At 32.0% G+C, this 12,214-nt stretch overlaps 1 protein-coding gene and 1 long non-coding RNA gene across 2 annotated transcripts; one reads left to right on the top strand and one right to left on the bottom strand.

Moving 5' to 3' along the window:
* Nucleotides 1-5,243: 5,243 nt before the first annotated feature.
* LOC140894494 (uncharacterized) lies at nucleotides 5,244-5,812 on the bottom strand. Its single transcript, XR_012153843.1, has 3 exons — nucleotides 5,700-5,812; nucleotides 5,592-5,632; nucleotides 5,244-5,491 (listed from the first exon to the last, which is right to left on the bottom strand). It is a non-coding gene; the product is annotated as an uncharacterized lncRNA (long non-coding RNA).
* A 472-nt stretch (nucleotides 5,813-6,284) lies between these two features.
* On the top strand, nucleotides 6,285-9,826 carry LOC140866183 (uncharacterized). Its single transcript, XM_073271095.1, has 7 exons — nucleotides 6,285-6,423; nucleotides 6,522-6,687; nucleotides 6,834-6,892; nucleotides 7,061-7,179; nucleotides 8,095-8,329; nucleotides 9,080-9,203; nucleotides 9,330-9,826. Exons 1-7 carry the CDS (start codon nucleotides 6,358-6,360, stop codon nucleotides 9,407-9,409), a joined length of 849 nt encoding a protein of 282 aa, XP_073127196.1. The 5' UTR covers nucleotides 6,285-6,357; the 3' UTR covers nucleotides 9,410-9,826.
* Nucleotides 9,827-12,214: the final 2,388 nt, after the last annotated feature.

The following is a 12,214-nucleotide window of genomic DNA, read 5'->3' as shown; positions in this document are numbered from 1 at the left end:
TTTATATATTGTCAAGCTGGTCGGGCTTTTGATTTCTCCGTATTTGACAAAAACATGTATTTTTCATTAATAACTCAAAAAGATATTTCCAAAATTTGAAAAATAACAAAATAACTTGGTTACTATTTTTAACAAAATTAAAAACAAAATTAATGAAATAACTCACAACCCATTGTGTTATGAGGCTCGGTAGTGGAGTAGGATTGTCCAGGCACCTATGCATAATATTTCTTCAAGTATTGGGCGTTCCATGACCTCTTCTCTTTTGCTCAGAATGGTCTGGACCATCCCGATCCCTTTTTTCGGGTCGATACCTTCCTCCTTGTAGCACTACCAATATATCTTTCATCACCTCATCTTGTTGAATTATCCTCTCAATCTCTTGTTCCAATTGTCGACAGTCATTGGTGAGGTGCCCATATTCATTGTGAAAATCACAATACTTATCAGATTTTGGCCTGCGAGGCCCCTGCTCACTCCATGGGGGTCTTTGTAGAAGTCTTTTTTCTTCGCATATTCGCAGGGCCTGAGTCTTACTCATCCTTAGAGGAGTGAAGGATGTGAATTGTCCAAGCTGCTCGGGTCAAGGAGTTGGTCCCATCTTCCGAGGCGTGTTAGGGATCATGGTGTCCTTTGGGCTTGGAGGCTTGTCTATCCCCCTATTCAACCGAGAAACTTGTATCTCCTCTAAAATCACGTATTTCTTGGCCCAAAAAAGCAACTCATCGTATGTAGACAGCGGTTTTTTGATCAAGGATTTAAGGAAATCCCATGTAGTAAGTCCTTGGGTGAAAGCGCTGATGAGCAGATCAGTAGTGGCAGTAGGTACTTCAAGGACCAAAGCACTAAATCGACGAATATATGCTCGCAAATCTTCTTGACCTTGCTGTTTGACAGCGAAAAAACTGAGAGTGGTTGTGGGGTGCTTTTTGCTACTAGAAAAATGGTATATAAAGGCCTTGCTGAAATCCTTGAATTCCTTGATATCCCCTGGACCCAATAGGTTGAACCATTGTTGTGCTGGTCCTATCAGAGTATTGAGTAAGACCCGACACTTGATCGGGTCAGAATATTTGTGCAACAATGCAGCATTATCAAAACGAGACAAGTGATCTTTCGGATCCCCTTTTCCATCATATTCCCCAACATGTGGAAACTTAAAGTTTTTGGGGAGTTCGGACTCCAGTATTTCAACAGAGAAAGGAATATTCCGGACTGGCGTGGTTAGGTATCCGAACTGCTTTTTTTTCAAGAGCTCCATCTCTTCTTTCAATTTCTTGATCTCCTCCAATTGTGTGTTCTGATCTGGTGGGGGGAGATTGGCTTCCCCCCTTGCAGCTAACGCTCGTTCGAGAGCGGTAGTGACAAGTTGATTTATTTGTGCGTTGACTCCGTTCGCATCATCCATCTCAATTCTTTTTCTTCAAATTCCCACAGACGGCGCCAATTAATGATGTCGAAATTTTTCTCCGGGTTCGGTCTGGTAGAGCGAATTTCCAAATCCTCCACAAAGCGGGTCGGGTCGGGTTCCACTCACTGCACAGACAAAAGCTGAGTTAGGGGGCGCCGAAAGTGTTTTTGACGTGACCCCTCCGATGCCTAAGTCAGTGCTCAAAAGTGAAAGAGCTTGACAAAAAGTAATAACAAGGAAATATGCGTGCGTGAGTGTGTTAACAAGAAGTGAATAGAAGAGATGAATGAATCCATAAACCATGAACCATACCTGTATTTATAGGGGCTTGGAGGGGTAGGTTACCTTGTCAAGGTAGAACATGTGTTAGAGTAGGACTCTAATTGATGAGTCTGAAATCATATCAAATCTTGGATTCATAAGATATTGTCCTTATCTGTTGCAGATATTCATGTATCCGAGAGTACTGGAAGGTTCTAGATATTGGACCCTTCCTGAGCCCGGGTCGGGCTCCAACCATATCAGTTAGGGCTCAAGCCCATGAATTTATGATCATGAGCCAATTCCCTAACAGGGCCATCCCAGACTGGGCTTCTCATAAAATAAGACAAGATGTGCCTCAAAGTATATTTCCAAAAATATGGATTATTGAGCTCGGGTTGGGCTTTTACCATGCCTAGATAGGGTTCGGCCCAGTGAGCTCAGCAGCTAGGACTTGAGTCAAGGGCTCTTTCCTTTGTCTTGAATAGGTCCATCTAACTTGAATTGGTACATGGGGCATGATCGAATGAGCTTTGTATTGTCTTAAATCCTGTCTCATAACAATAATAGGTGATTTTTGAACCACGTTCCCTCATTATGGGTTGTCGGGTTCGGGTTGGACCAGACCCAATTATTTATGGGGGCATCAGATAGCATAGCTCTACTAATTCTTTTAATAAGCAAGAGTCTATAGGTTTTTATAAAAGCAAAACTCATCATCAAAACACTTGTTTAACAAATGTATTTGTTACCTACATTTTTGCTTTATTAAATGGGATAATTCGAGCCTCTTTAGACACAAAAGGAATACATTAAAAAATTATTTTATTAAGTATGTATTTATAAATATATTTTTCAAAATAAAACATTTATAATATGTTAATTTGATAGTAAAACACAATGATATTAAAATTAGACCGGCCGGTTTGATCGGTTCGACCGCAAACCGATCACGAGTGGTTTGGAATTATATCAAAAACTGTTTTTTCCACTTAACCCACTCGAAACCGGTCAAGAACCGATTGGACCAACCTTGAACCGGTGAACCAGTTCACTTATTTTTTTAAAATATTTTTTTTAGTTAAATTAAATTTTTAATTATTTCTTATTACCATAAAAAAATATATTTCCGATATTTAAATTAAAAGGTTTATTTTATGGTTATGTATACATGATTATTTTGTTTTAAACTTTTTAAAAATAGTATTTTAGCCGTATCTGATCTTATTTTGATTTATAAAATATATAAATAATTATAGATCATATTTTGATCATATATATGTGGGTGTTTAGATTTTAAATTTTGGTAAGTATATATATATAATTTTGATCATCTGCACTCTAGGATGCAGGAAATTCGTGAGCGACCACTAAATATGATTTATAACTATTTATATATTTTTAAATAAAAAATAAATCAAAATAAGCTGAGATACTGCTAAAATACTATTTTAAAAAAGTTTTAAACAAAATAATCATGTATACATAATCAAAAATATAAACCTTTTAATTTAAATATCGGAAATATATTTTTTTATTAGCTTTTTTGTACCACTAAAACCCACTGATGGATTTTTGTGGTTGCACACGAAAATCTTGCACCATAAGGTGTAGCTGATCAAAACTATATATATATACTAGTGCACATATTGGTGCATGCACACGTTGCGTGCTTCTATAATATTTTTGTAACTAATTTGATTTATATTCAAATAGGAGAAATATCATAGCTGTAAAAAATATTTAGGCACTAATTTGTAATTTCAAATATCGAAATAAAAAAAACAAAAGAAAACAAAAATATAATATCTATATCACGTCAGGACAATTTTGACAAAACAAAAAATGTTGTCTAAGGGAGATATTTTTTATATATAGGGAGATATATTTAAGGTTTTTAAAATTTAAAATATATCAATTATTATATTAAATTATATTATTATTTTATACAATATAACAATATTTTGGTCCGATGGGTTGAACCATTTTTTAAAGGTTTATCGACTCGATTATCGGTTCGATTATGAAAACATTGGTAAAAAAATAGTTTTAAACAAGTTTATAAGGAAGATTGAATTATAAATATTTACTTATAATTTTTTATTCTACGCATACTTTATTGGAGTTCTCAGTTAAAAACTAAAAAATAGAATATATCTTAGGCGTTCAAATGAATCAAGACAACTCATAAATTAATTGATTAGTATTAAAAATTACCGAATTCAACAAAAACATTAAATTTTCGAGCTTCTTATTTAGGTAACTTCTGCTCGAACTCGAATTTGATTCTTAAATTTTTATTTTGAATTCAGCAAAAACATTAAATTTTTGAGCTTCTTATTTAGCTAACTTCTGCTCGAACTCGAATTTGATTCTTAAATTTTTATTTTAATTCAAATTGGTTTGTTCAGTTTACATATAGTATATGTCTAAATCAAGCTCCAATTCGTTTATTATAAATTTTATTTATGTTTAACTTTTTTAAATCTAAACTTTTATTCGATTATTAAAAACTTTAATTTACACGAAAATCCTGTTTGGTAGCTTGGATTACTTTGGGATAAGGGCGCAATCCAATGTATGGTTGGATTTTAACGAAAATTGCTTGAACCTAGAGCCCGTTACAAATTTATTGTACCAGCTCGAAAATAAAGTATTGTTGTCCACTCTTTAGACGTGATATTATTAACCCGAATGTGTACATTGTTTGGATTAGTTAGCTTTTGACATTTCTACCTTTTTCTATTTGTTCAATCAGCCACCGTGAAAACTACAATTTCATAGAGTCACTTGTTACTTCCTCCATTTGTGCCGCTTCTAAGGTGTGAACACTCTTTGCCCAAGCAGTTTTCTCTTCTTCTATTTACGATGTTCAACTCTCGTTTCGTGAAATACATAATGGTCGTAGTTCAGTTTTGGTCATTGCGAACCAAATAACAGGTTTACATCGAGCTACTTGGAAATTTGTAGCTCGATTATGTTGGGTTGGAGACGACCTCTGGTTGACTTCGATCTTAGTAATCGAAGGCGATGTATTATTGTTATGCATAATTTTTTTTTCCATTAATTATTACGGCCAAGCACAAATTTATTAGAAGGGTCCTGAAGATTAACGTTTTGCTAGCTATTACCACGAAAGATAATAGATGTAGCTTGGTACTTATATGGATACCAATCAACTCTCTCACTTTTCAAATTTTGTAATGTCTTCGTACCGTCCACATTTTTATGTGCACTTGCAAAGGGACAATGTTTGTTCCGGTATTGACGGTAGTAAATTGTCATAATTGATTAATTTTTGTAAAGTGAAATTTTTTACGCGTCGCTTTCGATGTCGAGACTTCAAAGTATTCTGTTGCATATTATTCCACTTAAAGCATCTACGTTACTATGGCATGTGTAAGTACGAATGTATGTGTTAATTTGTGCTCTATTTCTTTGTCTTTTGAGGGGTTCAATTGAAGCAATGTAATTTATTAATTGCAATTTACCTAACTTCGTATTAACGAGTCTCTTTTGCACAACATTACCATCTATTACTTTCCATCCGTATATTGAATCTATTAATTTCGTAATGAATATGTTTTCAAATTTTCATTTTTTATACGTACACAATGCACACAAAATTGAACATTTAAATAAGCATCGTACACAGATCACATCGAAACTTGAGTGTAACATTGTTAAGTACCGAAGGATTTAGAAAATCACCATGGAATCTGGAATAAAATCACGCAAAGAACTGGTTAATACAACAATTCCGAGCTTTGATTTACCACGGTAGTTTATGAATCCACGGGACTCTTTCTGTTTCGTGAGCTGCAAAAGTTTAAAGAAGACGTCAAATTAATGATTAAGAGGAAGTCATTGTAAAAAAATAAGTCGATCTCAGTGAAAAAATAGATCGGAAGGGACATACCGATTGGAACATTAGATCCAGATCTAAGTAATGTTTGAAACCTCTAAATATAAGTAATTATAATTGTTAAAAAAAAAAATTCATAATCACCAAATTACAAACACTAACTTAAAGCAACCATATTGGAAGAGAACGAAATGGATAAAAGATTTGGTACTCACATCTTAGATCTGGGTGGTGCCGAGAAGAACGCTTATCACCAAGATAGATAAAGATTGAATGGTGGGCAAAATCATGGTCAACAAGAGGTACAATGGTCATTACAAGAATAACTTGATTTTATCAATAATTCAAAAATATTACCAAACAAAAAAAAATTTATCACAACTTTTACTATCTTTTTCTTTATCAAAATAAATATGTATTTATTAATAATCTCATCACACTCACCAAATGTTACTTTCGTATATAAGATTGACATCAGTGTTTTGTTTATTAAGTTGTCTTAGAATTCATTGCAAGAAACTAACAAACTTTTTCATGCAATGTGTGTACAAAATTAAAATTGAATATGAAACTTATGTTCATATAAAATAAATGTTTGTATGAAATATAATGAAATTAAAACAAATGGTACGACGGTGAAGGCCGAAGGGTATTCGAGGAAAAAAATTTGGTGTTTATATGGGCTCAAATATAAAAAGCCCAAAATAAAACATAAATCAATTTAAATTTTTATGAACCGAAATCAAATTTTGCTGGCTTCTTCTTCAAGATTTCTAATACTGAAAACAGTTCGAGTTACCACAAATTCGTGAACAAGCTTATGAAAATGGACTTCTTTCTCGAAGAAGGGAAGCAAGCGAACCCTAATTGCTTCACTTTAATTCTGGTATGCTTTAGGATTCAAGAATTTAATTTTTTTTTTAAAATTAAAATTAAAATTAAAATTGTTCGAGTTACCAGGTTTTGTGTTTCTGAACTTCGCAGCCGGCGCTATCGATTGGAAATGTCGGGCAGCTGGCCGTGGATTTGTTAATCTCGTCTCTGAAAGCGGAGAGAATCGGCTACTTGGACGACCCGAATGTGCTGCCTTGTGTTGGCAATGATGCTTATACTGCTTTGCCTGGTGGAGACCTCGCTCTCCCTCTCGAAGGTATTCTTTTTTCCAAATTTTGTGTTCTTTCTTTATGGGTTTATTATTCTCTTAACTCTTGTTAATTCTGTTTTCGTTTCTATATATTTGTGGAGTTTGCCTTGTCTAGTGTAAATACTGAATGGTTGTAAATTTATTCATTCTAGCTTATGAATCATCATCTAGTGGGTTAACACTTGTGCAGCAACGCTCTCCTGTTATCAAGGTAGTGACCTTTTGTTCTAGTTGCAATCTGATATTGATACTATTTGATTTAATCTTTGAACTTTAGTTGATTAATCTATGCATGTAGCCATGTGGATTGTCGAGTGAGATTGGTCTAGTGTATTATTTCTGTAGTTTTTGTTACTATATCTAATGGCTCGTGCAACAGGGCAAGATGATCGAGTACGCCAAGAACCTGGCAAACTTTGCTACCGCTAATGGAAAGAAGCATGTTATTATACTCTCCAGCTTGGACTTTGGGAGATGGAAAAGCATCGACGTGTCAAGGTATAGAATGTAATTCATTTTTACGTGAACATGTTAGCAAATCCTAGGTAAAGGTTAACTTTACAGTCCTTTTGCCTGTTCTGTTCGCTGTATTTTGTCTTGATTCTCTTGAGCTAAGTTAACTATGTTTTTCTCTGCCGAGGGAACGACCTTGAAAGGATATAAGTCTTGAGTAGTTTGTAGTCCTTTTATATGTTGGTGTAGCTTAGGTAAAATTTATGTGAACAATTTGCCGCATTATGTAGATATGATGTTTTGCTCTTCTATAAACATGATGATCAAAGTTGAACAGAGGATGGAGAGAGTGAAAAACTAATGAGCTACTTACCAAAATGTATAGTATTTAAGTTTTTAGCTAAAAGTTTTTTGTTCAGGTTTATTTTTCGAAATCATGAAATATTATGTATCTCAAAGCTCCCGAGTTGGAAATAAGATCAACTTCGTTTGAATGTTAAACTTTTAGGAGGACCCATCTTTTTATAATTTACTGCAAATGAATCATGGATGATTTACCTGCCTTATAACCCATTCATATGGCTATGATAGATCTGTAGATTACATAGTTTCCACAAAATTTTGTTTCTGTTCCAGCTTTTCGCTTTGTAATTGAATTTTACATCATGTGTATGAAATATTGATATGTACACTAAAAAGTTCAGTATGTACTGTTTCTGATTGAACCTAGGTGATACATATGTGGTGTTACTCAACAAAACAATGATGTACAAAATTTTGAATGATAATTGGTTTCATGAACCTTTGATATTTCGCATTTGATCATGTGGACATAGTTAATTAGTTAGTAGTGAGAAATATGAATGATTTAATTCTTAAGTTTTGTCCCACTAATTTTGTTTCTCCATTTATGATATAAACTTATAGCCAATTAACTGATTCGATGGTGATTTATGTCAGTGGTTTGCAGATACATTATTTATCTAGTTCCAACATGGATGGAACTGACAGTGACTGTAAAAGGTTTGGGTGGAATAGACTTCAAGATTATGACCCTGTTCAAAGCACATGGAAGTATCTGAATGAATTAGCTGAAGAGGGGTCAATACCTGATGAAGAATTTTCTTTTGAGGAACTAGGAGATCATGATTACTACCCAAGTTTGCCTTTTGCTGCACTTTTTTCAGTTTTTAAGGTAATGATTTACGTCCTTTATTGGACACCGAATAATCTTCTAGCTTGCTTTATTATTAAGCACGACCGAGTTGTCGTACTTTGTTTCAACACATCATTGTCAAATGTTATGAGTTTTTTTATCTTGTGAAATATCCAAACATACGAGGGGAGTAGCTTAGAGATCTTTGTTTTTTCTTTTTGGACTTTTCTTTCATACAAATTACGCTCTCGTTTCGACATGTACTTGTAAAACGTTTTTATAAAAGTTTTTTATAAAAAAAAATTCTAAAATGTTTTTAAAGTTGTTTTAAGAATAAATATGTGTTTGAACAACTATTCTATAAAAACATTTTAACATTTCAAAAGTCATGTTGTTCATCTTTATCTTCCATGCGTCCATGCTAAAAACATCTAAAAATACTTTTCAAGTGTTTTTCAAAAACTATACTTGAAGAACACTTTTTAAAAAATAGTTTTCAAAAACATTTTACAAAAATTTTATCCAAACACATACTTTAAATTTTTTCACTTGTAAAACACTAAAAACGTTTTTAATGTACATGTCCAAACGGATCTATGAGTCTAGACTGGCTTAATTGAGTGCTGAAAATTGAGTTTTCAGGATTGTTGGACGGGAGTCGGGACATTGAACTTCCATTTTTTTTTTCTATCGATCCTTATATAGTAAAAGATCTACATTCCTTTGACTATCTTTTATACTGTGTTAACAATATAAATCATTTATTGAACTACTCTTGTATTTGAGCAGGCCAAAGGTATCAAAGTCACTTGCTTACTTTGTTACTGTTCCGAAGGTGATAATATACCTGAAGCTTTTTATTTGGCCGAGGCAACCAGCAAACTTGTGGGACTGAGCCAGAATGAAACTGACGGTGAGCTAATCTTAACATGCAATGATGCAATCGGCCATTTCTTTTCTTTACATGGCACTGCTCCATGTAGATTACTTTGTTCAGGATCGAAAATTCCTTTCCACTCAACTGTTTCATCTTGTTCAGGCGGTGGAGCCGGTAAATGGACTATACCATTTTCATGGCAGAGTGTGTATGGACCTCCAGCAGACACGACTCTATTCTAGGATGCCGATTTGATTCAAGGTATCAATGGTATTACATTATGTTGTCATGGACCTTGGTTCATTTACTCTGGGTTATGCCAGCGTAAAAACACTATCGATATGTTGATGATTGCAAGTCAGATGGTAAGTATGAATGGTCATGCTAGCTGTACCAATGGTTGAACCAGCCAATCACGTAGGTTAAAGTTTACGCATTGACATGGTTGGTGAAGATTCCCATCCCTCCTGGTTATTGCCTTGTTCATTGAACATAAGATATGGAAATTTTATTAGGAAGAGTTGGTTTGTGAAATCAGGGGCCATTGTTCATCTAGTGTTAAAATTATATTCGGATTTGCTGTAACTTTATTGTTGTTTACTTCCACTACAGAGGTTTTGGCATCGTCTCCTCAGTCCTCCCTTTTTTTTTTTTTTTTTTTTTTATAAAAAAAACATGCCCTTTGTTAACGACTTTGAAAACAAAATTTTAATTTATCCAACTTGAGGAAGGCTGGAATGTTAAAAATATTGTTTGAATGTTAGATTTCAACTTTGTCTTTTGTTTTTACGTGATATATATATATATATATATATATATAGTTTTATTATGCTGCCCAACAGCTATGCCCTAACTCCGTGCCCACCATGTACAATAAGTGAGTTGACCAATACAATAAGTGAGTTGACTTGTACATGGTGGGCACGGAGTTGTACATAGTTGTATATTTACTCAAATGATTGATTGGAATTATACAATAAAATATTCCTTTGCACATAATTCGGACGAGTTGAGCAAGCCATGGTGGCTTTCCGGTTGGTGTTGGGGTAGTTTGACATATAACCAAGTCAGATATTTGATTATATAATTTCATAATTATCAATCAATTTTATTGAATAAGCTGTGAGAGGAGTCGATAGATGATACTTTTATGATGATAATAAATTATATATTTTTCTATTAGATTACTTAATTGGCTTCTTATATTATTCAATGGATAGTTTTAATCTATTAATTTTACTTTTATTCAATTTTGATCTTTTTTTTATTTATATCGGAGCACGAATATGACATTAAGTGCTTTTATCATTTTTCCACGTGACGTCATAATTCCAGCGAAACGACAAATTATAAAATAAAAAATTGTAATTAGTGGACGTAGATTGTTAATTGATCAACAATTTGAACAAACGTAAAATCTAATCATACAAGCCTATCAAAAATTCAGAAAGCTCATATAACATATAATAAATCATACATGCCTATAAAAAATTTAGGAGACTCATACAAACATATATCTAGTGTCGGTATGTAATGGAGATTTGTAAATAAGGTTTTTATTATATTATTAAACTATATATCGATAATAGTTGGTAAATTAATAATTTTCGTAAAATAATAATTTTTTGGATCTCGATTAGAGTTAATATTTTAAAATTAATAGTTTTAATAAATTAATAAATTAATAAAGTTTTGGAAAAGTAGCTTTTATATAAATCTATCTATGGTCTCTTCAGTTTCATAAATTAATAATTATAAAAAAATTACAAACATGACTAGGATATATTAGTAAATTATGATTATATTATTGTTAAGTTTTTCTTGAAATTTAAATTTATTTATTTTTCATCTTTTCACTAAAAGTTATTTGATTAGCAAATAAATTTTATTCAATTAATCAATACAATAAATATTTTTTAATTATCAAAAAAGTTAATATCATTTACGTATCTTTATAGATAAATATGTACAATGAATTTTAACTTTTTTATATTAATTCAAGAAATACGAGACATTAAGGAAACACAATTATTATCTTTCGTTTCAAATCTATGTTGCTTGAATAAAAAAAATACATTTTAAAATAATAATTTTTAACTTTTTGATTAGTTAATATCTCTCTAAATTAATAATTACCATTATCTCAAGTCTCAACATTATTATTTATATGCATTATTAATTTATAGAGATTTTACTATTTTTATTTTATATCTTATAAAATGACAAGATTTATATAAAATAAATCTAGTGGATAATTTGAATATCTGTAATTGGAATCTTTTAGCGTGGGATCGCATGTAAGATCCAAAGGCACGTTTATTTTGTTTAATATATTAGTTAATTTTTATATATTTACGAGTCACATCCCCTAACCATCGACTCACTTTGTTGCATACGAATTTTTCTTGATAATATTTTTTAAACTTATTTCTATTTAAATTATAATTATATATATATATATATATATATATATATATAATATTGGTTCCTTGAATTTACCAAACAGTTCATTCGTACCAATTCAATTTTGAGCCGTTCTGTAGAGACGGAGCCAACGGGAAAAATTGCATCCGTCACCCCTCAATTTTGTTTTAAATATAATATTTTATCCTTTAAAGTTGTAATAATAGATAATTTTTAAAATGATTTATCGACGATGTCCCTCTCGTCCAATAAAAAATCAATTTCACCGTCCTTAATTGAGTTTCTTGGCTTCGTCCATGTTCTCATGTGAAACGATATCTTGGATTTATAGCCGCGAGATCGATCGGATTGATCCACATTTACGATAAAAATAATAATAATTTGAGCATAAAAAACAAGGTTCTAAAAAACGTAAAGCGCATCGAAGCGTGAAAGTCAAGTTTTAAGCTTAAGCGTGAAAAAATTACGTTTCAAATTTTAATATAATTTGAATTATTTTAAGGTAAAAATTAAATTAAATTATAAATTAACCATAAATATAAAATTTAATAGACATTTCAAGTTCTAAACTATAAATATACATATTTAAAAAATTGTTTTCATTTTTAAAAATAAATTAAATC

This window comes from Henckelia pumila, chromosome 4, assembly GCF_033568475.1.
Source record: "Henckelia pumila isolate YLH828 chromosome 4, ASM3356847v2, whole genome shotgun sequence".
NCBI classification, from domain to species: Eukaryota; Viridiplantae; Streptophyta; class Magnoliopsida; order Lamiales; family Gesneriaceae; genus Henckelia; species Henckelia pumila.
Note: the sequence above shows the minus strand (reverse complement) of the source record. Positions and strands in the feature narration are given on the sequence as shown.

Excerpts from the sequence above, each read along its gene's own strand:
- LOC140866183 (XM_073271095.1), top strand. The coding sequence starts at position 6,358 with ATGAAAATGGACTTCTTTCTCGAAGAAGGGAAGCAAGCGAACCCTAAT. Across the intron at positions 6,688-6,833 it reads CCTCGCTCTCCCTCTCGAAG|CTTATGAATCATCATCTAGT; the intron begins GTATTCTTTTTT and ends TATTCATTCTAG. Across the intron at positions 9,204-9,329 it reads GAGCCAGAATGAAACTGACG|GCGGTGGAGCCGGTAAATGG; the intron begins GTGAGCTAATCT and ends CATCTTGTTCAG.